The sequence below is a fragment of the Numenius arquata genome, chromosome 10, assembly GCF_964106895.1.
Source record: "Numenius arquata chromosome 10, bNumArq3.hap1.1, whole genome shotgun sequence".
Lineage (NCBI taxonomy): Eukaryota > Metazoa > Chordata > Aves > Charadriiformes > Scolopacidae > Numenius > Numenius arquata.
The window spans coordinates 18,284,281-18,311,672 of NC_133585.1; the positions used below are offsets into that span (position 1 = coordinate 18,284,281).

The 27,392-nt window shown below is 49.4% G+C and overlaps 1 protein-coding gene across 1 annotated transcript in view; it reads left to right on the top strand.

Annotated features, from left to right (window-relative positions):
• Window positions 1–27,392, top strand: part of COL13A1 (collagen type XIII alpha 1 chain) — a 61,812-nt gene that overhangs the window by 12,519 nt on the left and 21,901 nt on the right. Inside the window, exons 10-30 of the mRNA XM_074155032.1 lie at window positions 2,217–2,282; window positions 6,207–6,323; window positions 6,815–6,856; window positions 7,742–7,768; window positions 8,510–8,545; window positions 9,878–9,940; window positions 10,546–10,572; window positions 14,813–14,857; window positions 16,611–16,643; window positions 17,509–17,535; window positions 18,178–18,240; window positions 20,302–20,355; window positions 21,442–21,528; window positions 22,204–22,257; window positions 22,460–22,504; window positions 23,133–23,201; window positions 23,784–23,807; window positions 24,863–24,916; window positions 25,449–25,493; window positions 25,838–25,990; window positions 26,826–26,924. Of these exons, the coding sequence (XP_074011133.1) occupies window positions 2,217–2,282; window positions 6,207–6,323; window positions 6,815–6,856; window positions 7,742–7,768; window positions 8,510–8,545; window positions 9,878–9,940; window positions 10,546–10,572; window positions 14,813–14,857; window positions 16,611–16,643; window positions 17,509–17,535; window positions 18,178–18,240; window positions 20,302–20,355; window positions 21,442–21,528; window positions 22,204–22,257; window positions 22,460–22,504; window positions 23,133–23,201; window positions 23,784–23,807; window positions 24,863–24,916; window positions 25,449–25,493; window positions 25,838–25,990; window positions 26,826–26,924 (1,230 nt within the window). The remainder of the gene's footprint in view (window positions 1–2,216; window positions 2,283–6,206; window positions 6,324–6,814; window positions 6,857–7,741; window positions 7,769–8,509; window positions 8,546–9,877; window positions 9,941–10,545; window positions 10,573–14,812; window positions 14,858–16,610; window positions 16,644–17,508; window positions 17,536–18,177; window positions 18,241–20,301; window positions 20,356–21,441; window positions 21,529–22,203; window positions 22,258–22,459; window positions 22,505–23,132; window positions 23,202–23,783; window positions 23,808–24,862; window positions 24,917–25,448; window positions 25,494–25,837; window positions 25,991–26,825; window positions 26,925–27,392) is intronic.

Sequence of the window (27,392 nt, forward strand, 5' to 3'; positions counted from 1 at the left end):
TTCAGTTTTGTTTCATCTTTGTTTTCTTAGGAAGGAAGTGTAGGGTTAGGATGTATGCCTTGGCTCGTGTTGTAGTTTCCTGTCTTTTGTCTGTATGAGTCTGTATGGCCTACACTGCTGTGAGGGACAAGCCCAGGCGTGGGGCTACCCATTCGGTGTAAGCTGGCTGTTCGAGCTGCTCCAAAGTGCCGTCCTGGGGAAGGGCGCTCAGCTCAGGGAACGGGGTGACCAGCCGTGCTTTGTCTGCTCTCAGAAATGCTGCGTGTCTAACTGATCCCGTTTGTGTCATGTGTCTTCACTGTCCCCTAGGAGTACCTAAGTACCACCCTTGCAGCCCTGCGCTCTAACCAGATCCTTACGCTCAAGGTTTGTGGGTAATGGTCTGACGGGACCCAGTTCTGATGCAAAGGCACGAGGATGCAGATCCAATATTGCACGCTGCCTTCTGAGAAAAACTTGCCAGGGGGACACAGAGAGGGCAGGAGGGCAGGAGCTGGGTGGAAGAGGCTTCAGGTTTCTTCTCTGAACTCTCCCACTTGCATCTGAATCTATTGCCAGGTCTTGTCTCGCCTCTGTGTTCAGGACCGCTTCCCTCCATTTCCCTCCTTATCCTTTCCAGCATCCTTCCTCTGCTTTCCTGTAAGCTGTGGAGTATTTCAGATACACTTCAGCATTTGTAGGAGCCAGGCTCAGCTGGTTCTGGGTCACTCGTACAGAGACTCTAGGCACATCTAGCACAGGGGTGTGGGGATTTTACATCCCCCTTGAGAAGATCAGTGTAGTCCTGAATACTCTCCTGAGCTATGGGGCCTCTCCTGCACTGTCTTTTAGAAGGAGAAGGATTTCCTTCAGGTAAAATCAGCCCTGCTGTTTTTCCAGCAGCAGTGCTTTTGTTGTGGTAGCTTGTGGCTGTCTGGATCCGTGCATTCGAAGGCAGCCACCTGATCCCAGGGTGGCGATGCTGCAATATTGGGTTGCCACTTCACTTTGCAACAGGACTGGATTCTTTGCCTTCACTGCAAACACAAAGAACAATGTTTAAAGGGATTAAAGTGCACTGCTTGGATGCGTACCCACAGCAGTGGTGGGAGACCTATGGGCACACCTCTCAGATCCGAGTGCGGAGCTCACACGGGGAAGTGTTGCACACAGGGGCACGTTTTCATGCCTGAGCACAGAAAACCTCTATCTCTTCTCTCCATATAAATCGAGAGCAGCTTCAATGGAAAACTGATAGGAACAGGAAAGTGGATCAGGCCAGAAAAGCATTCCTGGGCCTGGAGCCGGCACGGTGGGTGCCAGGCTGACAGCAGCATGCGTGCAAGTGGAAACTGGATACAGCAGAAGGATGAACAAAAGCTCCTGAGCTTTAGTGCATTTGATTTCTACGTGTCCAGGTCAGCTTTGTGCCCTAGGCCAGCATTCCTGGCTATAAGCAGTCAGAGGCTGATGTTACTGTTAAACAAGGAAAAGCAAAGCACAGGCTCCCAAGGCAATAACGTGCTCGGGGCTCAGAGGCACCAAAGTCTAGTCTTCTCCCTTGGCCTTATTGGTTGTGTCATGGAATATCACCAAGACGTGTTCGCTGGCTGTGATGCCTGCTGCTGGCCCTGGCTAGCATCTCTCCACTCCCTTCCATACCCCGAGGAAGGGTGAGGCTTGGAGATACACTGTGTCTCTTGTAAGGGAAGATGGAAAGAAATAGGAAACTGCACTTGGAAAACTTGGAGAAAATTGACATTTTGATAGTTACCTCAAATCTGGTGATGAGAAATTAAAAGAAACAGTCCTGTCACCGGAGAGCTTAGCAGAGCCAAGAGGAGGATGTCTTGCAATAAATACTGCCTGAGGAGAGCAGTGGAGCTGAGTCAACTCCCCCCCCCCCCCCCCTCCAGGTAAGTTTTATTTCTGAGCAGAGAAAGTGGTAAAAGCTCTGTGCAGTGGGAGCATTGGGTTGGCAAGCGGCCACCCTGCCCCTGCCGGGGCTGGCATGTGGCAAGTCCCCCTGTGAGCAACGCACGGTGCGGGGGAGCTTGGAGGTCTGCCGGCAGGTACCTGTGCCACGCGCCCTCCGTGCGCGGCTCTCACGTGGTGGTTTATTTTCACGGCAATCTCTCTGTTCCCCTCTTCTCTGTTCTCTCCCCTGGCTGCTCTCTGACTCTTGGTGCCCTAACGGCCTCCTTTGCCCCACGACCTTCTGGTTTGATCTTCTTCAGCTGTTGCCTCTCCTCAATTCAGTGCGGCTGGCTCCACCTCCGGTCATAAAGAGGCGCACTTTCCAGGTAGACTTCTCCTCCTCATTGCCTGTTTCTAAGCCTACCCCGACGCTTGCTATTAACCAGCTTGCTACCTGTCTTTCTTCCCCTACAGAGGGGTTTCCAAGAGGTTTAGGCAGAGCTGAGGGACTTTCTTTGAAGCGCAGGAAATCTTTGTTGTAATAATATGGCAAAAAAGAAATGCAGTGAAGCCAGTTTTTTAAAGTAAAAGAAATGGGCCATGAAACTGTTCTCAGGACTGTCGACAAACAGTCTCCTACCTTAAGGAGTCAGTTCCTGCATATTAAATCTCCAGAAGAGGTTAGAAACCTCTTGCTGAAATGCAGCTAATGTCTGTGAAATTTAACTGAGATGAATGAATAGGCAAACGCTTCTTCTAAGGGCTAGTCTAGTCTGAGACACTTGGGAAAATGTGTTTAAATAAGCTCTTATAATGGTTTCATTAAATTGCATTAAATCTTTGTGTAAACACATTTATTTTGGTTTCCAGGGCCATAATTCATGTTTAGTTTAGTTTATTTTGGGAATGAATTCATAAAAAGAATTATGGACATATGAATAGTGAATAAGAGTGTCCATAGTCAGAGTTCATGTGGCTTTTAATGAGCCCGCTTTAAGCTCCCTCGTTCCATCCATTGAGATTAACTTTGCCATGTGGACAAACCGCTGTGATTACCCCGCTGAAGTGTGCTGGGCACCCTCTATTAAGTGGCTGGGTTTTGTCACCCCGCTGCCTGTCTAGACAGTCAGATGCTAGCAGGGAACTGCAGTCTGCAATACAGGCCCTTACCACGAGGTGCCTGGTCCTTGCCCAGTGCTGGCAACATCCTGACCTTATCACTTGAGTCCCTGGTCTCAGTTCAGTTTCTATCCATTCAGCGTTCGCACTACGCGAAGCCCCACGGCTTGTACTGGTTGCCCTTCAAAGTGACAAGCTGGAGAGCCAGGCCAAGGACTGACCTCTTGGGAAGGCTTTGAAAGCTGAAGTTTGTATCCAGGATGAAGTGGGAAACTTGAATAGCTGCCCCACGTCCTGTCATCAGCCAGGGCTGCAAATTCCCTCTATCCCCAGAGGCTAACTTCACCGGAGAATTTTGCCGTGATCTCTTTTGCCGTTGCCATATTCATTCCCTAAGTGCAACAAAGTGTAATCCACTCCTACACATCTGCCAGCACCAAGCAATTCCAGGAGCCCCACGTATGAATATTAAGAAAAAATGTGAGGCTGCAAAATAAATGTTAGCGCCAGCGCCTGAGAGAGGAAAATCCTGCTGCTGCCTCTGAGCACATCAGCAAGATCTTGGGCTTGGGTTTAGCAGAGACATGGGCTGAGTGGAAACCTGTGTCAGGAGGCTGAACAAGAATTGCGTTGCTGGGGCACAATCAGGGTGGCCAACTAATATTTAAAAGCACTGAAAAATAGCTCCAGTCAACGGCTAAAAATATAGAATGACATCTGATGAAAATGACACCTGATCTCCAGTTTACTGTATCCTCTTACCATCCTGTTAGATCTGTGGGGGTCTTTTTGTGCTGAATGCACTAATAAGACTATAATGATGTGGTAATAATGTTTTGCATGTTTAGGGATCTGCATGGGCAGGCACTTGCGTAGGCAAAGCACGCTCTGTCCAAGGCAGCAAAGCCAAAGCAATGTGAATAGGGGTTTGGGTGAGCTCCTTCCAGCCTCTCCCTATGCTGGGCTGTTGCTCTCCCCATCTCCCCATCCCCTGCCAGGGTGCCAGCACCCATCCCTAGCACTGTGCTGCATTTTAGTGCCCTAAATCTGGAGCATGGACTGGGCTGACAGAGAGAATAGAGGAGGGAGAGCTGATGGGAGATAGGCAAAGCTCCCTTTGCCTTCCAATATCTGAAGGGAGCCTACAGGAGAGCTGGAGAGGGACTCTTTGTCAGGAGGTGTAGTGACAGGACAAGGGGTAATGGTTTTAAATTGGAAGAGGGGAAATTTAGATTAGATATTAGGAGGAAATTCTTTACTGTGAGGGTAGTAAAGCACTGGAACAGGTTGCCCAGAGAAGTTGTGGATGCCCCATCCCTGGAGGGGTTCAAGGCCAGGCTGGATGGGGCTTTGAGCAACCTGCTCTAGTGGAGGTGTCCCTGCCCATGGCAGGGGGGTTGGAACTGGATGATCTTTAAGATCCCTTCCAACTCTAACCATTCTATGATTCCCATACTGCGGCCATGGTAGGGGGGCTGTAAGATGCACGCACCTTTTCATGCACCCATGGCAGGGAAGTCTCTGAACCTGGGCTGAGAGGTCAGGGCAAGAGGAAATCTAGACGTATGCTCTGGAGTCCTCCAAACTTTTTTTCTTCATTGGATCTGAATTCCCCTTCCAGATTGGAAAGCTATGAGACCATTTACAGGCCGGTTGAGTAGCACTGAGTATGGAGGATAGGGAAGCTCAGGAACAGGGTGAGCCAGGATCCTCTTACAAAAATGGGGAAAAGAGAGGGCACCTTCCCTGCCTGGCCCAGCAGGATTCCCAGCGTGGGCTATGGCTTGGGCAGTGAGGAGGCAGCAATCTTGAGGAGAAGGGCTGTTGCTCCACACATGACTGAGCTTCCCGTGAGCCTGGCCCACGTGTTGGAAATTTTCTTTTAAATAGAGCTCGTGGCAGAAGGGATGAAATTTGCAGCTTATTACTTTCATCTATCATTCTAAATAAAGCTAACTTCCCTGTATCTGCATGTTTTACTAAAGACAGCCAGGATAAACAGCACACTTGGTAGGAACCAGGCAGGGGACCGATTTTGTGCATTCTCTTGCACGCACAAGTGTGTGAGAGCAGACTCAGATTTACCAAGCAGCAGTGTATAGGGCTGTAGAGAGGATAAATGCGGCAGAGACCCAACTGCACACCCACTGATTTATAATTGAGAAATGACCATGTTTGATTACTTGCTTCCTGTGGATCCACCAAGAAGAGCTTTTCAAATTTAAATTGGGTCGCTGGCAGTAGGATGTTGTGATATTTTATCGAGGGAGAGGGAATAGGAGGAGAGCCCGTGAGACTAACAGCTTAGCGTGGGTGCCACAGTGCCTTAGGGGGTTCGCTGGATTCATCAATTACAGATCAGCAGTCTGGTATTCAAACGTGGCGCTTCCAACCCACTGTCTCCTCAGCGCCTCTTGGTCCCGTGTCCAGGTCCTTTGGGCCAGATGACATTGCTGAGGCATGAGCCACAGCCACTGAATGGCTACTGAGGGGCCTGGGGAGGAACCGGCTGAAACGGCTTCGTTTCAGAGAGCTTAAAATGGCAGGTGGCTCTGCACGCACTAGCTTGTTAAATCTTACAAAAACAGGCTCTGCCTGGCGTACATAGGCCTGTTTTGGGCAGGCTTCAGAAATGCCATGATGATCGTGTTATTTTCTTTTGGTTTTGTGGCGTTTCTACTTTTGGTCCTTGGCAAAACAGAGGGAGTGTTGTCCAATAAATATAGCACAGGGAAAAAACTAGGCTGAGGTAAGACACTGTGGCTCTGCCTGGAAGTGCCAGTGTGGTCATGGGAGGCTTTGCTACACATATGACTGTCAAGTGCTTTGGAAAGCCTCCTGAGAAGCTCAAGAGATGTTAGGCCTTGACACATAAATTGTACTTGACTGACTCATGAAGAAAAAGATCTCTTTGGACTGCTCAGTTATCTGTAGATCCCTTCTAAAGAGAGCTGGGACAAGGTGGCCTCAGATGTGTTTGCAAACTGTAGGGTGCTGGCTCCTGCCCCCCAGGCAGCCTGGCTGTCCTCAGCAGGGCTCTGCCTCACTCTTGGAAACCTCTCCTGGCACTAACCTGGGACTTGCTTCTACCTCTTCTGCTTCAGCCAGGCTGACCTGCCTTGGGCCCTTGGGGTGGTGGTGTGAAGGGTTTGCTCTGTCTTCTCTTAACCCCTTCTTTTAATGAAACTCAGGGTGAACAAGGACAAGCAGGAATCCAAGGTCCCCCAGGGCCCCCTGGCCCCCCAGGACCCACTGGACCAGCTGGACCCAAAGGAACCCCAGGACAGCCCGGGCCAGTTGGGCCGCCTGTAAGTCCAGTCACAAAAAAGCCTTCTGCTTCCTCTTTCTCTAGGGTGCAGACACTTTCCCGTGGCCTTTGTTGTCTCTTCCAAAGCCAAGATGGGCATGGACAGGAGATTTGCGGGGGATGTGGATGTGTGGGGAGGAATAACTTCCCAGGAAGCTGGGGGGGGACAGATGGGAAGGCAGAGGTGTGCACCCTGCACCATTGCTCTACACGTGTGAGCGGGTGACACCAGGCACATTTCCTCCTCCTCAGCCTCTGCAGATGGCCGCAGGGAGGAAGAAACATGCAGGGTGCAATTGTCCTGCTCATAGCAGAAACCTCTCTGATAAGAATCCCTGTGACCCCTTTGAAGTCCTATCCCCGTCCTGTTCTCAGGCTGGTAGCGAGCAGAAAAGGAGGGCGCAAATAGAAGCACCGTTTAAAATAATACCGTTGCTAAATGGCAGGGGACAGGGCAGAAAATCCTGCTGATGTACCTCTCTCTTGCAACAGGGCAGAGTGGGAGAACCTGGGAAGCCTGGCAGAGATGGAAAGGTGGGTACCAGACACCAGCTCTGTTCCTGGGAGCTGGCGGGGGGGGGGGGCGGGGGGGGAGGAGTGTGGCACGCTGGCCCTGCAGCGACTGCAGCGTCCAAGGAGTTTCCATCTCCAAGAGTTTTCAGGGCCTGCTAGCAGGGCAGGCAAGCCTCATCCCCTGAGGCAAAAGCGCCTCTCCACACACAGTATAGAGGTCCGGTGTCCTGTAAGCATTCTCATCTCTCTTTGAGCTCTAAGGAGTCAAAGATGTGATGACTAAACATTTGAATTGCTCTAAGCAGGCAACATTAAGGGGGCTATAGGCATTAAAGCGTATCTAGAGTAGTTTTCTCCTTCCATCTGCTCACACCAGGAAGGCAGCTCTTGCATGGATATTTTGTTTATTTATATTTACATACACACATATCCGGTATACTTCATGGTTCATATCAGGTAAATTGTTTGCTTATTTCTCATTTAAAAACCCAAGTGGTTTGTTTGTTAATATATTCTCTCTATTTAGCTTGCCAGAGGAAGCTGCAAATGCCTGATTTACTCCACAGCTGCACAGTGGGCTGGGAACAAGTTTCCCAAGCAAAGCCAGAGAAACAGAAAAGATTCTGGAGCACAATGCATAAGGCAAAGCAGCTTTATGGTCTTCAGATTCAGTGAGACCAGGCCTGGGGCAATGGAGGGCTATGGGCATGAATTTATTTGGGACTGGGAGTTAAGACAGTAGTCATCTACATAAAGAATAGATAAATGTTTGAGCTTACCAGTGCCAGTCATCTCCGTAAAAGCAGCATTTCAAACCAAAGCAGTCAGCACCTCCCATCACCCTGCAGTCCGTGTAATGTTGTCTACATTTGCCAACCCCAGTGTCTGTTTTGATTTTATCTACAGGGCTTACCTGGGCCTCCTGGACCAAAGGTGAGATATCTGGCCTCACTTAGAGGGAGCAAGGTGATAAACAGAGAGGTGGACACTCCTGGCAATGAGAGATGTGTACATTTTAACGGGTGGAGGAGGGGTAAAGGAGGTTACATCAAATAGCTGAAAAAGATTTCTAACCCAGCTCAGTATTGCCCTTGGGGGCTGGTCCATGTGCTGACTCATGGGTTTTGTCCAGGCTACACGTCTGAGTTGCATCTTGACTGAGCAAGGCACGCCTCATCAGCCCCTCTTGCAAAATTCTTTGCCACACACAGCTTTATTGGCTTCTTCTACTCTCAAAGCATTTTACCAATGCTTCAGGAACTGATTTTGCAACGCTATTGTTAACTCTACCACAGTTTCCCATTTATTCACTTGCCAAAATGCGAGTAGGGGGGGTTGTTGTTGTTTTTCAGCTCCAACCACTCACCCCTTTGTTTTTATTTGAGATGTTTAGCCAGGGTGAGGAGACAGGAACCGCAGGGCTGGGACACGGAGCTGGCATGAGTTTTCCAGCTGCCAGTGCTTATTGCGCCTTTCCTGCGAGGGCTTAGTCCAGTGCAGGTGACGGTGACCCACGGGTCTAAAGGGTCAGGGGCTCAGCAGAGTCATGCTGAGCAAAAGGTGAATTTTCCCCATGGAGTGCCCTTTCATCCCAGCATCTCCCCAGGGAAAAGAGCAGGGATTTTTCCTTCTCAGGCCAAGCCTCACTTTCTTTTGTCTTTTTGCCTTTTGCAGGGAGACCCTGGGATTCAGGGATACCCTGGCAGAAAGGTAAGAACGGGAGCTCCAATGTTGTTAAATGAATTAAGATGCAGATGCCTTGTGGGATCATGACTGAAAATCTGTGGTCTCCTCTGGAGTCCTCTCCTGTGCTCTGAACATGGGGCTGCGATGGGTCCGCTGATCCTGTGCTGTCACCTGCGTAAGGAGAGGCTGGACCCAGAGATATCTTTAACTCTCCAGTAGCTACAGTACAGACATCTCCCCATCTGTGTGCCTCTCTGCACCCGCTTCCAGGCTGAAACATACCTCTTGTGCATCCAGACCCAAACAGGAGGCTGGGAAGGGCCAAATCCCTGGCTATGTCTATTGCTGTCTGGAATAAAGCAGGAAAGAGTTGATCCCGCTCCAGGTTAAAAGGCAGAGCTGGCAATGCCCGAATGTCTTCAGCAGCAGCTAATTAACAGCAGGGTCATCAAGCCCAGAGGATGTAATGAAGAGACAGAAAGAGAGGCAGGGGAAGACATGAAGTTAGATCAAAGGGGAAAGAGGGAATGAAGAGATGCTGCTAAAGAGATGTCAGCTGGAGAAGGGGAAGGTGAATGTTCCCAGCAGGCAGGAGTCCTGTGTCCCGTGTTATCTCCATGTTGCTTTATGGATGCTCTGTGAGCAAAATGGCAAGACCTGAGAGCTTTTTAATTAGTTCTGTATAAACTGAGAAGTTTTTGTTGTGTCAGGAAGTGGAAATTATAGCCCCCGCGGACCACAGCCCACTCCTGCAGACAGATGCAATTTATTGCCTCTTCTTCCAGTGAACCCTCGGTTTTTCCATTAAGAGCCCATCCTGTTCTGTGTGCGCTGGGCGGGGGGCTCTCAGCATGCAGGAGAGGTGAGGGGGTCCCTGCAATGACCTTGCAGCGAGGGCCTCTTCTGCAAGCTCCTCTTACATGAAACAACTTGTCTGGCTAATTTACTTACCAAGCAAAGAGCTTGCACTTGATCTCAGAGGAATGAGCCTGGGGTTGTGACCTTTCTCTGGGAAAGGTGGAAGGAAGGGATGAAAGTAGGAGAGAAAATCCTCCCTGGTGAGGGGGTCAGGGGAAAGGGAAAAGAGGGCAAAGACTTGAGCAAGGATGTTAGCTCTGACACAATCGTGGGACCGCTCCCTTCAATCCATACGTTTTCCACCCCGAATATCTTTCTTGATGCAGAACACTGCTCCTCTCCCAGAAAGACCCTGGTGGTAGTTTGGTGTGTGGTGGGCACCTCCGCGTGGCACATCGCTCTCACATCTTTGCTGACCTTTCAGGCAACCCACAGGCTCCTTTTCTTGCTGCTCACTACGTTTGCTTCTTCCTCCGTTTTCTCTCTTCTCTTCCTCAGGGTGAGGTGGGCGAGTCAGGCCTGCCCGGTGCGCATGGCCTCCCTGGAGCTACTGGCCCCAAGGTAACCCTTAAACTCAGAGTCAGTGGGGCCATCTCCCTAGGGCAAATAAGTGGCACACACACACAAGCCTAGAGACAGGCTAAAGGAATATGGAATGTCAGGGACTAGAGGCAGTTCTTTAGAGCCTGCTACGAGCCACGTAAACAGAAAAACTCGCTCCTGTGTAAAGGGTCTGGGCAATTTTTGGCCAGTGCGATTCCCCACTGTCCTGAACCAGGGCCCCTGTTACAGAATAAAACTGACCCAGCCTTTACAGGCTTTTGCATGAAGGCTGGGAGAATGAGGACACTCTGGTCCATGAAATGGTTTGATGGTTTGTCTACACCCAAAACATGCAGGAAAGCATTAGTAGGGGTGACCTCCAGCATCCACTCCAGCCACGTAAACTGCCTTGCGTTCCCAGGGAAGGGTGGGCTGCGGCCAGTGTTCACGCTGGTACCGTGTTATCAGGAGCCACTTCTCTCTGGAGGCCTGGGGTTGCATTTATTGCACGCTCTCTACTTTCCCTCTGGCCCTCGCTGTTAGGATTGTACTGCTTGCTTGATTTCTCTTTGTGTTCACTGCCCCTCTCTCTGTTTCCTCTCTCTCTCTCCTTTGCCGGGCAGGGTGAAAAAGGGGACGCTGGCATAAAGGTAGGCAGGACAAATACGGTTTTCTGCCGCGGTAGATCATCTGGGAGATACTGCTCCTTGGGCTGATGGGTTGTAAGAGGAAGTTGGGTCTGAGGCAGCTCTGTGGGGTATTTAATGGAGTACACATCTGTGCTCTGATTAACCACAGGCAGACACTCCAAGCTCAGGCAATAAAAGCAGCCTTTATCCATTTGGTGGAATTCGATTCTTACCAAAGGCATTTCTCTGACTATGAAGCTTGCTAATGATTTGTTACATCTCCCCATTTGATGGGCTGGGCTGGGGTTTCCTCATAAAATCTGGTTAGCTGACGCATCAAATCCACTCAAACTCTGCAGCTCCGGCTGAGGTTTGGCACCAGGCTTTTCTGTCTGTTTCTGGACACTTTTTACAGGCTCATATGGTCTGTGCCCAGATGTTATCTATTTGACTGAAATTTACTGTACCCATATATTTAAAGTATATTACTCAATGTAGACTGTGCTTAAAACATTACAACATTGGCAAGTGTTCATGACAGTCAGAGCATACTGTGTCATGCCATACATCTTAAACATCATGAGAAAAGACTGGTCCTGTAATATTTTGAAAAGCATTAACAGTGACACATAAATTTCAAGTATTTAGTATGTGGCATGCATCTCATTTATCGTGCAGCATATACACTTTCTATATTTTTTCCATCTGGCTGGATTACTATTTGAAGGGAGAAAAGGCCCCTTTGGAACTTAATATGGATGTGTTACATTGAGTTTAAAGAAACGTTCTTTGGAAATGCAGGCTCCGGGTTAACAGTTGAACAGAACAGCAGCGATTGTCCTCCCACAAGAAAACAATACCTCCTCAGAAGTACTGCCGTGCATGTAAAGGTTCCCCTGTGTCCATCTTCACATCAGTGTAATTCCATCAAGCACAAAGGAATCGCTTCCGCTTTGTGCCAGTATAAATGACAGCAGAATTGCACCCAGAACTAATGCATTTGGGGGGCTAGGAGGTTTTTTTGCCAGGTGTTCTCCCTGAACTGGAGAACTGAAGTTGGAGCGTGGCCTGGGAGGGAGAAAGGGCTAGAAGGAGAAGCTGTGTTCCACCCCAGCTTATGCTCCTGCGCTTCACTGCTAGCAGGCACCTGCTCTGCTTGCACCCACGTACAAGGGCTGATCAGCCCTTCATTTGGGCTCTGGCAAAGGGGAAGTCTCCACCTCTTCATAAGTCTCCCACTTCATAAAGAGTGGAGATGAAACCTGCCACACTTTTTGTGGTGCTAGATGGCAGCTCCGAAGGGGCACCTCCCCATTCCTGTAGCAGCTGCTTCTTTCACACACAGACTCCCATTTGTTATTGTCAGGATCACTTTTCGCTCGACTTCCTTTCTTCTTTGCTCAGAGGAATTGAAAAGGAAGTGCAGAGGTACCGTTAAATCAGCAGCCAGACATCACCCAGTAGCAGCTCCTGAACATCCGCACAGCGCATGCATTTGTTGTCTTTGGAAATTATTTCTTCCCGTCCTCCTCCCACCTAGGAGGATCGTATGAGACTCTGGAAGGCTTTTGATGCTTCCACCTTTGGATCCAATTACCTGGGCTGGATTTTACTTTCTTTTGAGGAGCCCAGGACAAGCGCTATAATTCAAAGTTATCTGTAGTGACCAGTTTTGCATGGCATGTCACTGCTCTTGCTGGGGGTGAAGAACATTTCAGGCCTGAAAAGGCTTGCTGGTTTCACACAGACCCCTTGTTCTCTCAATAATCTCTCCTCACCCAGTGACAGATGCAGCGCAACGTAGATTCTCTCTTAGCTGTCTTCTTCTGTGGCCACCATTTTTACTTTGGTCATATTGAGACATACGTCTGTGTCCCATGAAGGTCATTCGACAACCAGTAAGTGTGATCACCTGGGTCATTTGAATAAGCATCTGACTCGCTGCCCCCCAGCCTAGCCATCACGTTCAGCTTTACTGACATTTTCTTTATTTTTTATTGAAAGGTCCCTAGGATGAGGCTTTTTATCCTGCTCTGAGGAAAGAGCAATAATCTGCCCACAGCTTCGCTCAGTAACCCCCTCATAATCTGCCTATCACAGCAAGAAGCAAAAAAAGGGTCTCTTTTTTAATTGGCAGCCTGTAACCAGTACTGCTAACGAGCTGATCAGCATGGGGTGTGCTCTGTCATGATTGGCACCGAGTGGGCATAAAGCTGCTCACAGCAGGTATAGGGGAAGAGAGCGTGAGGGTTTTGCCTGTGCTGGAGGGCAGAAGTGTAGCCTGACTCTTCGAGAGAGACCGGGGAGCGTGGAGGGGTTTCCTAAATCAGCTCAGGAGAGCTGGGGCACGCTGCTGACCACCTTCCTGGAGCCCGCTGGGGACCTGTGCCGGCTGTTTTGCCTTTCCTATCTGCCTTTGGTGACGTTTCCCAGCTTCTGGCTTGACTGCTCCATTCCAGGGCTAGTTTTGGTGGGTTGCTGCTGCCTGGCTATGGCACCCTGTGCAGCCCTTCTCCGGGGGATCGTGAAGCGATCAGCCCGGTGCGTACCTAATGTGTTACAGTTCAAATATGTAAGAGTTTAAAGGGTTTACGGGGAGTTGCTTTTCCTGCTTACTTCTCTGGCATTGGCTCTGGGGCTTCTTTCTGCTCTTTAATGGTGCAGTGCTGCGTTTGTTGCTCTTGCTCTCAAATTGGCTATAGTGCCTGTGTGATCCTGCGGGTGCCCGTGGGGGCTGTGCAACGAGCATCAGAAAATGCAGGGTGGTGTGGTTGCTCTGTAACTTGCACCCTGTAAGGGGCTACCTTGCTCCCTCTCACTAAGGTGGCTTTGCTTTTGCAGGGCTAAATAACGAAACAGCTCTTTAGGCAGGCAGTTTCTTCCAGGAAAGTCTCTGGGTTGGGGAGTTACTTTCACACGCAGGGCAGCCTCTGCAAGCAGTGTGGGTGCCTCCCAGCAGAAAGCATTGGCCTTGTCTTCTTGGTCTCATTTAAGAATAAAAACAGGGAGCATGGCTGAGAAAGAGGGACTGAGAGTGGTCCCCGCTCCTCCAATACAAAGCATTCATAATTATTAGTTTATTTTTCTTATGGTGGAAGATACCCTAGTTAAGTATCCTGCATAGGGTAGGATGTGCCTGCAGTGCCTAGGTCTTGTATATTAGAGTACTAGACAGTATTGTACAAAATACAGTTCACAGGATGTCAAATTACAAAAAGTGCTTTTAAAAAAAGCATATACATGTATCCCTTCTAAACAGTCCTTCCAAGCAAGGATTAAACACTCAGAACGATAACAGCAGTAAGCAGACTGTCTAAAGATGGTTTATTTTCCATTTACCACCAGATAAAGTTCAGACTAACAATACAAGACAACCTTTGGATTCTCTGTTTCTCCAGATAAGTTTGTTCATCCTACAGTCGCTGCAGACTGAGTGACTCCCTATGTGCAGAGTACCATGGCACGTGATGCGGTAGCAGGATACAGAAAGCATTTGTTCAAAGAATCATAGAATTGTCTGGGTTGGAAGGGACCTTTAAGATCATCTATTCCAACTATCAACCTAACTCTGATAAAAACCATCACTAAACCATGTCTCTAAGCACTATGTCAACCCGGCTTTTAAATACCTCCAGGGATGGTGCCTCAACCACTTCCCTGGGCAGCCCATTCCAAGGCTTAAGAACCCTTTCAGTGTCAAAATATTTTCCTACTATCCAATCTAAACCTCCCCTGGTGCAACTTGAGGCCATTTCCTCTTGTCCCATCACCTGGGACTTGGGAGAAGAGACCGACTCCCGCCTCTCTACACCCTCCTTTCAGGGAGTTGTAGAGAGTGAGAAGGTCTCCCCTCAGCCTCCTTTTCTCCAGGCTGAACACCCCCAGCTCCCTCAGCCTCTCCTCACATGACTTGTTCTCCAGACCCCTTACCAGCTTCGTTGCCCTTCTCTGGACCCGTTCCAGCACCTCAATGTCTTTTTTTTGTGGGAAGGGGCCCAAAACTGGACACAGGACTCGAGGTGGAGCCTCTGGTAGGGTCAGTCCTGCTGTACACAACAGGCTTGGGAGGTGCTGCTGATGGGAAACAGCCCTGGTGAGGGCAGTCAGCTTGGTGAGAGTCAGGTGGGGGAAATGGGTTGTGCCCTATCTCACCCCGGAGGCTTTCTCGTCACCTGTGCCCTAATCATTCCTCATAGACCTCCGGGAGGACTCATGTCGTGTCTCTTGCTCTCTTTCTCTGTGTTTCTTGCTCTGCTTCCAGGGGGAGAGAGGCATGCCAGGGCTGCCAGGAAGACATGGCACTAAGGTACCTTGTGAACAGTGGAGTGACGCTTGTCTGCCTGCCCTCACCCATACCACTCGACTGTCCCTGATACGCAAGCATCACCTGAATTTGTGTGTGTGTCTGTTAGTCAATGACTATCCTCAGCTGAATATTTTCTGCTTCTAAATTGCAAAATGTAGGGCCTAATTTATGAAGGAAGCAGCGGGGGAAGAATTGTTTTTGACAAAGCAAATGGCATGCCCAGTCTGATGCTGTCTTGCAACATCAGGATCTTAATGCTTCACGCTAGTGAGAGCGGCCAATTGCTGATGTTTCTAGGGAATTGACGTTCTGTAAATTGGGGATCCCAAGTGACGGCTGTGACCTTCAGCGACGTGTGTTAGCCCACTGCGATCAGTAGGGTTATGCAAGTGTGAACCTGGACTAATGCAGCGATGAATCAGGGCCAGCGTGTGAGCAAACCTGCATGTGTGTGCATTGCAGTTTTAGGATAAATACTAGAAAATGATGTCATCAGCATTTGCTGCTATTTAAAGGCTGAAGAGTGAGGAACAGGCATCCCAAATGCATTGTGAAAGCCTAACCCAAGCCACTTGCTGCATGTAATCCCTTTCATGACTCTAGTCCGTATTCATTAAAACCTACTGACCCCTGAGACGATCTGGAATGCTTTTTTTTTTCCCCATTTATTGCATAGAATCCCTGATCTCCATCTTCTATCCTTGTGTTTTTTAGCTTTGTCCCCGATTTCTGTTTCAGAAAGCTGAGAGGTATGATCCCGCTGCTCTCTGGCTCCCCACTCCTCCTTGTTTGAACTTTTCCAAGCTCTTTTCACTATGAACTTGGCTTCCAGTCCTCCTCTCTGCCTCATGTGCTACATCCCAACCCCTCTCATTTCCCAGCTTCTAACACTGCTTCACCTCCTCCCCTCTCCTTAGACCCTTGTTATCCCTCATATTTGCTTTTGTAACTGGACCTTTTCACCAGGACCTAACTAATACTAACACAGGGCGTACAGAGATTCCGGAGTGAAGGGTTGATAGGGAAGACCTGCTTTTTGCATCAGTGCTGTCGAGGGAAATGTGACTGTCCCTGTGGGAGCAGCTGCCTCCTTGGGTTTCGAAGCACCTGTCTCAGATTGCGGGGGCAGGCTGGACTCTGCGGTCTCATGGTGGTGGCTTCCTCAGCGCTGCAGAATGATGTCTGAATTGCAGTGCTCGGAAGTAATTTTTTTTTTTCCCCTAAGGTGGCTGGTCTCAGAGCTCTCCTGAAAACATTTCACTGCAGGGTTTGCCTTCTCTGATAAAAACAGAATGAGGGGAAATAGCAAGACCAAGGTTCTAGGGTACTAGCTGGACTTTCTCAGGATGCTTGAGCTGATGTATTTGGGATCGAGCATTAAACTGAGTGTTTGGTCCTCAGCCTGTCTTTCATTCCTCAGTTATTGGACACTGTTCTGCTTGTTGGCCTTTGCTTCACTTGCAGGACTAAAACCGGGAGGGGGTTTGTGGAAATTTTCTTGTCTTGACTGGGTCGTGTTCATGATGTCTGCCTTTGGAGGAGCTTTCTGGAAAGCAGAGCCACTGCCATAGGTGAACGACCTGCACGGGGAAGGAGGATGCGTGCTGTGTGGTGTTACAGCATTACTTCTGAGTAAAGGAAGAGATGTGGATTTTGCCTTTTTAGTTCCACCTGGCTGATACTGTTTTGTTTTTAGAAGTTTGTCCCCGATTAATTTCAAACAAGGTGTTTCTGTCTTTCCTCTCTCTGCCAGGGCGCTCCTGGGATGGCCACCGCAGGGATGAAGGTCAGTTTTAACTCTACACTGCAATGGCTTAAGGAGGGCAGGCTTAAGAGCAAGGGCTGGAGTTAGGAGTGCACAAGACACAGAGGAAAATAGTCGGAGAGCTCCCACTAAAGGGCAATATCAGAACTGCTGTTGCTTTTGGCAGAGAAACTAGACCCATCTCCAGCAGGACCCCTGTTCCTCTGCACCTCTCTGGGGAAAGAGACTGGTGATATTCCCCAGCAGTGTCAGGATGGCAACAGAGCAAAGGGCCAGGTGCAGATTTAAGGATCTAGAAGTTGCTCCGGGGATCCAAGATGCGCGGTGGGATGACAACCTGTTGTCCTGATTCCCTCTAGCTGCTGGGGAAAAAAAAAAAAAAAAAAAAAACCAACAAAAACAACCCAGAAATAAAGAAGTTATCTCCAGGGCTGGTGGGGAGGGTTTTCCTCCTCAATGCCACATTAATCCTGTATCGACACAGCCTTCCTCAAACCCCAGCTGCAACTGCAGCCTTGCTCAGCTTCTGTGCGCATAGAGCTAGGAGCAGCCAAATTCCTTAATGCCAGCAGATGAGTCTTGTCTTATTATGCTTTCTTGTGTCTGGTAAACCTTCTTTTGAGATACTGCAAGTTGGTTCCTTAGTTTCATTAAAAGTGTCTTGTCTGAGGCTGGCTGATTTCTTACAGCAGACTAGGAGCTGGCTAATGAAGGTAAAACAAGCTCCAGGCACAAATAACAATGTGCAATTAAAGCATCCTCATGCCCTTATTTACAAGTCCAAGGCCTCCCCAGATGAATGTTCTTTTCTCCACTCTGATAGTTCTAGGAGGTTTTGTATTTTCTCCTGTTTTTTCACTTTATTTTCCTGTCTCTTCCTCACCAGGGCGAGCCTGGGACTCCAGGAGAAAAGGTACTCTCAGAAGGGTTTGCTCTGAGCCTGCACTTCTGGTTGGTTTTTGTATTTTTTTCACCTCCCAAAGCAGTTGAGGGAGCTGCAGAATGGCTCTGCACTTCCCAGTGCCCAAATCCAGGCCCTAATGGCACCTGCCAGTGTAAGCAAAATGGTGGTAGCATACAGTGATGCTAAAGTGAGAGAGGGACCATACTGCAAACAGATTCCCTCCCTCCTGCTCATGACTGTGGAGATGGGAATATCCTCCAGCTGCCTTCCTCCTCTTCTCCCTACGCCACAAAATATGCACAGCACACTTTGCTTAGCAAGGATGTTTCCTCTCCCCCTTCCCTTGTCCCCTTCTGCCTCCCAGCACTTCTGTGTCCACCAGAAGTCTTCCCGTGTTACTGCGGGGAGCTCTTCTGTCGTGCACCATGTGAACTGCCCTGCACAGTCTCCCCTCTCTGTGTAGCGTGACCTGGTTTGAGTTCCCGTGGTGGGCACGGTACAAAAATACCCCATCACTCTCCATCACTAAGCAGCCGGCTTGGTTTCTGAACAGCTGGTTCCTCTTGTTTGAGGCTTGCTGGGTTATGTTACAGCCTGCCACAGCCATATAACAGACACATTCTCTGTCTCTTTTCTTCCCCTTCCGCGAAGGGAGATCCTGGAGTCCCAGGGAGGATGGGCCCCCCAGGTTTGCCAGGGAAGAGGGGGCAGCGGGTAGGACATTGCGTGTTTGGGCTCGGTGTCCTGGGGGTGCTGTGCTGTGTTCCCTGTGAGCGGGAGCTGGCGGGAGCCTGCTTTGCGTTGCGTTGTCGTGCTTGCAGGGGATTATGTGTCCTTTTGTGGCCCTTGGACCCCCCTTGGTGAAGTGTGTTTGCGTGTTCCTGCATGCAGGAGGTGGGGGGCCGGTGGCAGGCAGGGCAGCATGAGAGTGAGTCTTGTTCTGGGGATGATTAATTCTGCATCTTTTGCCTCCAGAAATAGCACCCTAAACAAGGAATCAGTAATCTGACACTCACACCACCACCCCCCACCGCCCCCCCCAAGAAATCTGCTTCCTTCCACCGCTGTTCAGGCAGCACAGGATGTTTTCAGTAGCCCTTATGGGCATGTGTATTGAAAACTAGTCCTTGAATGAAAAGTAGCATACCAAAAGCGGAGCAGGGCAGAATTAGGGATTCAGAGGCCTGGGACAGGATTAGAAATTATATCCTTACAAAAACCCCAAAAGCCAACCCTTTTCTTTGGGCACAAGGTCCTGCAAGTGTTTTCCTTCTTTCCAGGGAGAGAAGCATTCATTTATGGCAGCAATGTGCACGCTCTGGCAAGGAAGGAAAACTGGGTGGGGGCCTTACAGGTGGCTGGAGAACAAATTACCCTAGAGAAAGGGGTCACTGCACTCTAGAATTGCCTTAAAAGAAATAAAATTGCTGCTAGTTGATTATTTGCTGTGGAGCCACCAGTGCATGTCTGGTCCTAGAGCATCGATGCAAGCCCCCTGCATGTCAGATGTGTGCCCTGCAGCTCTGACAAGAGCTGGTGTGCAGCACCAGCCCCCGCAGGCAATAGCATGGCATCAAGAGGGACTCTTTGCTAGCCTTGCTGATCCAGTGTGCTGCCATTGTGGAGAGAGCTAGGCAGCTGCTGGGGGCGGGGGAAGAGGTTTTGAATCGTTCTTTGGGGTCTGTACAAGTTGTTCAGTCTTGGAGGTGTGAGGATTGCAGGTAAGAACACACCTTTTGCTGATGATGCAATTGAAACATCTCGTCACGGTAACAGAAACCTTTGATACGGCTCTCTGTCCTGGCAAAATGTAGACTTCTGAACAGGGCACTGTAGCTGGAAACCATGGGTTTAGCAGCTGGATGGAACAGTTTGAGTATAATTTAATGTCAATGTAAAGGCCATTAATTGAGCCCCAATATTCAAAAGATGACCCAGACGTTATGGTCAACTAAGCAAAGTCACTTCACCAAGTGAGTGCTGGGTGCTGGATGTCCTCCATCGCTCACTGCCCTGTGGCATTCTCCATACTCAGCCTGCAGGCCTTGCTCTCCAGGCATCATGTCAGGGGCTTTACGCCATCATCTTCTGTCTTTGCCATTTTTGCCACTCCTGTTTTCACTGCTTTTCACCACCAGTATGTGTGACAGAGCTTGGCTGCTAACCGAGACACTGTGCTGCTTTTTTTTTTTTAAGACTGGGATTTGGAGTTGGGGAACAGGAGCAGGAAAGGCCCCTCAGGAGAGGCGTGGGAATGTTGGCTGTGAGATCTTTGCCAAAGCGAAACAGTGTAATGCACAGTGTGATGAGGAGGCGTGAAAACTGGGATAGACTCAAGAAATGGACAATTTACGTGAAAATTGCTGAATTCTATCAGGGCATGGAGAAAGTCCTGCACTCCAAATAAAATTCACCCTGGGCAACAGCTTCTCTGGATATATGGAACGGGGAGAGCCTGTGCTGAAGGACTGACAGGGGAAAGGGTTTAGCAGAACAGAGTGGTAAGGAAGATGCACAGGGGAGGATCCTGGATCCCTTTCCCACTCCCCTTCCTTTGGAGAGAAACAGCAATGATGTGCAGAGATAGTCAAAAGGATAGGCGAAAACGTTCACTGGCCCGAGCTGGTACTGCTGGAAGATGCCTTGTTTATGCCTAAAGTAAAATGCCCTGGGGAAGGGAAAGAGGGTTTGAAACCAGAAGCAGCTCATCCTTTGGGTGCTTCTTCAGGACAGAGCCTGCAGAGTCAGCCCAACCATGTCTCTTTTGGCCAACAGGGTGAGAAAGGACGAGCTGGTGACCCTGGGCTTCCTGGACTCCCTGGCACGAAGGTTTGTATCTTTTCTGATTTTCTGGGGGGCAGCCACTCTCATCTCCTTTCCTTCCTCCCTGCTGTGCCAGCTGTGCACAGCTCGTGCACTCCTAGGTCACTGTTGCAGCGTACAGCAGCATGTTCTGCAGAGCTCAGCTGGATGTCAGCACAGGGACGTGATGGGGTCACACAAAGGATGCCTTTTTGTGAGGAACTGCGTGCCTTCCTGCAGTGAGGGGGAGGTTGTGGTCCTGGGAAAGTGACCACAGAATTGTGTTCCCCTTTAAAAGCATGACCTCAGATGTAACCTGGTGTTTCAGCCTCCCTTCTGCTCCAAGATCTCCATATGAGGAGGAGATGGGCTTTTTGGGAGCTGCACTGCTGTGCTCTGGGTTGGAAGAGTATCCTTGTGCTTGGAGAGACTCAGGGCAGGTCAGCTAAAGCTAAGCTCTGAAACTGTGGCCTTTTCTCTGTGCTCTGAGATGTGGACAGAAGTCATACCTTTTAAGTCAGGCTTTCACAGGGTGCTTTTTCTTTGGGAAAGGGGACAGTGCACTGAATGACAGTGGCCATTTCGGGAAAGGATGAGGGTGTAATGGCAACTTGGTGCAAGCAAAGCTTTCCTGTTAACTGCCTTTGTATCTGCTCGGTGCAAATGATGTGCCCTGCAGGGCTGACCGTCTGGCTGATGCCTACAGCTCCGGAGGGAGACAAACCAAAAAAAGCCATCATAAGGTGGTTTTATCAGCTCAATTTCATCAGTAGAAGAAAACAGTTGTGTTCAAAGTGGAGGCCCAGGGATGAGGTCTGTCCACAAGCAGCTTTATTGTGGCCCTGGGGAATAGGGGCTGAGAAGCAGCACTGCAGCCAGAGGGATTGAGGATAGCTGTGGCAGGGCTCTAGGTGGAGTCCCCAGGCAGAACTATACTGGTGTGGTTCCTGGACAGCTGGTGGCTCTGGAGCAGTGGTGTTTCCGGGCTATCAAGAGGCCAGCTGATGGACCTTGTCTTGGGCCCTCCGTCTCTAAGCCAACAGTTTGGCAAGTGAAATTATGGAGATGGAGAGACTGAGCCGTGACATGTGGTTTGTTCTTCCTTGCAAACAGGGAGAGAAGGGAAATGCTGAGAACGCCCTGGTGGGAGGCAAAGGAGAACCTGGCCCTCCTGGTTTGCCTGGGCCCCCTGGACCAAAGGTGAGTGTTTTTACCTCCAGTGAGTTGTGTGTTGTGAGGGATTGTGCCCAGCACGAGGTGCGCAGGAAGGGGCAAAGGTTGCATTCATCTGTGCCCACCTCTGATTACCTGCTGAAGGGATATCAGGTTCTGCAGGGTGTTTTAGTTTGTTGTTTTAAATGCTGAAAGTGAGAGAACTTGTAAACTCTGTTTCTGGGAGGAAAATACCCTCCTTGTGCTCAAATAATTCCCTCTAGGTTCTGTAAGAAACCAGTTGCTCAGAATCAATGACAGCCCCTAGTCCTGTGGTACCCAAGGCAGAATGGAGGCCCTCCAAGTCTCCTCTCTCCTTCCTCTTCTGCCTCCTTAAGGAGCAGCAGTAAAATCCTGCCCCTTGGCAAAGGACACCAAGAACACTTAAATCTGAAGCCCTATCTCAGATGTATTTGGAATAACCCTCCTGTGCACTTACTTTGGGTCTGAACTGGGTGTTTTCCTTCACGCTGAATACTCTGCGCTGGAGAAGGACACCTGGTGTGAAGTCACAGCAGGAGTTTTGGCTTACCTGAGAAGATGTGGCGTGGCAGGGGTGCTTGGCTGGTGCAGTTCTTCCTCCTGGAAATGCAAAGCCAGCATTGGAGTCCCAGCCCCTCCACGCAATACAAACCCATCCCTTTCCCTTTCTCTTTCTCTCAGGGAGAAGCTGGTGACGTTGGCCGGCCTGGTGCTGCAGGGTCACGGGGGGAAAAGGTACAGAGCTTCTGCACAAGCCCGCTCCAAGTTCAGTAGCTGCAAACTTGTTCCTACATGTACAAAACTTAGCTGAAAAGAAGCATTTTAAAACTGAGCTGTTTAGTCCCAGACTGTTTCAGAGGACTAGCAGAGTACAATTCCTGGAGTCTGAGCAAGTGAAGGGATAGGCTTTGCTAACGGCATGTTCTTCTTGTTACAGGGGGAACCTGGTTCACCGGGAGACCAGGGACCCATGGGCCCAAGGGTAGGTGTCCCTTCACTAACACTTGAAGAGTTTTGGCCCTTCAAAGGGATCTCAGGATAGTGAGACCACACTGACAGTCTAGATTGGGCCTCTGCTTTCTTGACAGATGTTCTCACCATCACTAAAAGTGCTTATAGCTGGGCAATGGCTGAGTTTGAGACAGGCTGTTTTGCCACTCCATACCCTCATCAGAAGATACACCCACCTCAGGGTGAGGAAAAGTCTTCTGAGCCACCCCAGGCGAATACTTTGTAGGAAGAGATTGGTTTGGACATCCCAGTCTGAACTCGGGCCCTTGGCATGTCAGCAAAGGGTAGCAGGAGGCTGTTTGATGCATGCCCAAGTCTGACAATGGGTCAGACGATCCAGTTCCTGGATTCTGGCCTCAACTTCACCACTTACCACACCTGCCAGCTTTGATGGTCCCATAATCTGTGCTTGTCTGGCTACACTTTGGTAGTGTTTCCTCTATAAAACGTGCTTTCAAGAGCTTTAGTCAATAAATGCAAAACTAGAGGCTCATGAAACAGGCTCCTCTGAGATGCCCTTTCAGGGTGATCTGCAGCTCTGAGTAGCCCATGGGAAGGGCCAATCCCCAAGCCCTGGCTAAAGAGATGGTATTTTGCAGGGCCCCAAAGGAGAGCCTGGGAAGGATGAGATGATGGACTATGATGGTAATATCAGTGAAGCTCTCCAGGTGAGCATCTGCCTTCCTGTCCTGTGAGGTGACTGCTGGTTGCTTTACTGTTTCCCAGAGGATGCAGAAACACAGGAACAATGTAGATCTGGCATCCTCAACAGTAGCAGCAAAAGGAAGTGCTTGGTTGTTCCATGACCCTCTTCATCCCACAGCTTGCTGCATGTAGAGTTTTGGTAAATACTCGTATGTCTTGTTTAGTTGATAATATTAACACTGGTGGACATAGAGGTCATGAGAATCCTGTCAGGAGTGGCCCATGACTTGGAGCAGATGGTGAATAAAAGGACTGCAGAGCTTCCTCGGAAGTGTGTACTGATGGTCTGCGGTGAGCGAGTGGCTGTGCCCAGCTCTGAGTTAGTCTGGCTTCTACTTGAGAAAAGGGGAAAATCATACAATAATGGTTCCATGGGACTCAGTGCTGGGTTTTTTGCTTTTGTTCATTTTGTAGACTCCTTGCGTGTTTGGGCCGGTTTTACATTAGTGGAGAACAAACCACTTCCAGGAAAAAGCTGAGTTTTCAAATGACTTTCCTTTTTGATTTTTCTTTTTTTTTTTTTTTTTTTTCCCACTTTTTTCTAGGAAATACGAACTTTGGCCTTGATGGTGAGTTCCTAGCTTTGCTGCCTGGTTTGAAGCAAGTAGCCATGTGTTCATCCTGAGCAGGTGGCCTGACAATTTAGGTGCAGCTAAAACATTTGGCCTTTGCTGTTGGAAGCTAAAGTTGGGGTAGCTGACAGCTGAAGGAACAGCTCATCTTGCCTTCTGGTTGTGGTACTTGAATCCTAATCAAGCCCATTATTTCTCTGCTTTAAGAGATGCTGCTCAGAAGAGGCAGGGACAAGCAAGGGCGGGGTTGACCGAAGCAGAGAAAAAGGAGACCTTGGGTGCCTTGCATGAAAGCTTTTACTGGCAGTCTGTGGTGGACACTTTCTGTGATGGGAGGGGAGGATGTATTTTCACCATTGATAAGTGTAACTTGACATAGCAGTCCTGTACAAAACTGATTATTCAAAACAGCAGTGACTACAAGCCCTTTGAAGACAAAGAGAAGCAAAGTAGCTCTTTTGAACCAGAATAAGGGAAAAAGCGTCCTTGTACTTTGTATCTCAAGACAAGAAACCTGGTTAGGAAAAAAGATGGATTTTTAAAACGCAGTATTACAGGGCAGCACAAAATGGGTGTAAGCAGCACCACTTGCTAGGCCAAACTGCTCCCTAGGTCTCCTTAAAGTGGTGGCTGCCAAGGGTGATCAGGAAATCTGCTCCAAATACTAGTGCTGTTTAGCTCTGCTTAAGCTGTGCTTGGGATCTAAGCAGTACAGTGTTTCCTATGGTCTCTGTTCTGAATATCTACTTTTACAGATAGGAAGGGAAAACCTCGTTACGTTCATCTCGCTTTCAGGAGCAGATAGCTGCGGTAATTTTCATTTTCTTCCATAAAAATGGAAAGAAATACACATATACCTACAACTCACTTTGGCCTGTCCTGCTGCTCACTCAGGCCTCTCCATTGCTCAGCTTCCTAAGCAAATAAAATTTTAGGAGTCCTTGGGAAAATTCCTCTGCGATTTCCCCTTAAACTCAGAATAGTTGTTTGGTTTCAAAACATGAAAATAAAAGTGGTGAAGATAATCTGAAAATGAGTTTTTCTTTATCTAGGGACCCCCAGGACTTCCAGGTGTGGCTGGACCTCCAGGGCCACCAGGACAGAAGGTATTTGCTCAGTTGGGCACTTGCAGATCTAAGGGAAACACATGAGTGATCCAGGGAGAATTCCCCCTGCCACAACCCTCCCCAATGCTCCTATTCTCCCTGTCCAGCACCACCAGACTGTCCTGCTGGCCTCTACCACTCCTCCTCATGGACGATATCCTGAAAATTTATTTTCCCACAATGATAATGCCTTATCTGAAAGACGATGGATCCTTTCTACTTGCCCTCCCCTTTAGGAAGCAGCTTATGGAAACTGATCTCTCTGCGGGGATTGTGTTGGTTGGGGACTATGTTATAAGCACTGGGGCTGTGAGCTATCAGTCAGGATAAACAGGCTGGTGAAATTGTTAAGAAGTCACAAAATGTACTGTTTCAACAGGGGTTTCCGTGTTGGTTTTTTTTCCTGAGGCTATTAGTTACTACAGTTCCTGCAGACGGTTTCTGTGATTCCCACCCCTCATCATCACAATGAATGTAGAAGGAGTCAGAATGGCTGCTTTTGAACTGCCAAAGTAACAACTTTGTGTTTCAGGGTGAAATTGGCTTGCCGGGTCCTCCAGGCCATGACGGAGAAAAGGTAAGACACAGTGCCTCTGTGGATTGCTCTTTCCTTCAGGGGTCTTATCTGAAATTACTGTGTTATATCTCTGCTGCTGACATTCCACAGTTGCTTTTCCCACAGGGGAAAAAAGTATTTTGCTGCACAAAAATGAGCATTAAAGGTTTATCAAAGTCCTAACTTATAAGGAGCAGCTTGGATAGCATGGAAAATCTACTTTGTCCTCCCATGATTCCTCAAATGGTGTTACTGTGGGTGAGAGAATGAGCAGTGAAAGAGGCTCTGGGCCAGGGAGTCGCTCTGCAGGAGTAACCTTGCTCTTATCTGTAAGTGTTTCACTCTGTTGTGTGGATTTCTTTTAGGGACCACGTGGCAAGCCTGGAGAAATGGGCCCCCCTGGCCCTCATGGACTGCCAGGAAAGGATGGACCACCTGGAATAAAGGGAGAGCCGGGCCACATCGGGGCCACAGGAGATAAGGGCGATAAAGGAGAGCCAGGACAAGCAGGCTCACCAGTAAGTAAATTGAAGCCTCTTGGAGCACTGCTCCAGGTTATGGGTCAAGGCCCTGGGACTTCTCAGATACCTCAGAGCCCCCCAAGGCAGGTGCTGGAGGCACCTCATCGCTGCTGTATGAAGCGTACCAATACAGAAGCAAGGTCTTGGCTCCCTGGCAGATGTATTGTCCACCTTGCTGGGGCAGCTGTCCCCAGCTGCCTGCCCTGCTGTCTGGGCATTGTGTCACTTCCTTAGCTTGCTGCCTGGCATGTTGCTTAACCTGAAATGCTGCTGTGAGCAAGCAGGCTTGACTATGAGCAAGGCAGCTGAGGTACCAGCACACACACCCTCCTAGGAGGGCAACTGCATGGGGTAACCCCTTACATCCCTGCCGCTAACTGGGGCAGAGTGCCCAGTCTCCCAGCTTCAGTCTGTCGCAACTTCTGTGTCCCCAGCACTAGTCAAGAGGGTTTTATGCAATGAGTTTTTGCCTCTTTACTAGATTACTAGGATAAAACTTGTGCTGTCACAACAGCTGGCTATTGGGGAGTGGTTTCTAGCACCGACTCCAGCAAGCTGCATAACCGTGAGCAGAACTTGGAGGCAGGAAAGCAGTCCCCATCCCTGCTCTGGGGACTGGCACATCCACAACAACAGGAGGATATTCAGGCATTTGCACATCCAGTTTCAATACTAGCGAAGCTTTGCATTTTCCTGGGCACCTCATGGTTGTCCTGGGTTTTCAGTGTGTTCTTGGGATGACCAGAGCCAATCTCAGCTCTTGCAATGATGTCTTGTATGCCTGCCTGACTTTAGTCTTGCATAAAATCCACAAATCTTTCTTGATCCATAGGGTCTTGATGGCCCCACTGGAGAGAAAGGTGAACGAGGTGACCAAGGGATGCCAGGACCATCAGGATTGCCGGGTCCCATTGGACTTCCAGGACTGACAGTAAGACTGAAAAAGACAGGCTGTTCTTTCCTGCTTGGCAAAACCAAAACAGCGTAGAGCAACACACAAGGGTTCATTTCCCAAAGCACTGAATACCTCGGAAGCCTCAGACCTCTACTCCTTAGAGCTAGGCGTTTGGGTGTCAGCAGATGTCCGTTGGGTCTCCAGCAGCAGGCAGGGGGCCATTTGGGCATCTGCTCCTGTTGCTGCCTGGAGGTGCTGGCTCTGGCAGCTTCCTGCAGAGCCTGTGTGGTTAAGTCAGCCCAGTTTGCTGGCAGCACGGTACCATTGCTGACCTGCTTGCTGTGCTCCCTCCCTTGGAAGCTGTAGTGCAGCAGAGAGGTGCCAGGCGGCTGTTGGGGAAAGGCAAAACAAAGCCCTGTGGCACTCCCCTTGTGCAGAGATACTGATCTTGGAGGCCTCCCCCTCTGTAGGATGTCTCTTCTGGAAGCAGAGGTGCACGAGAGC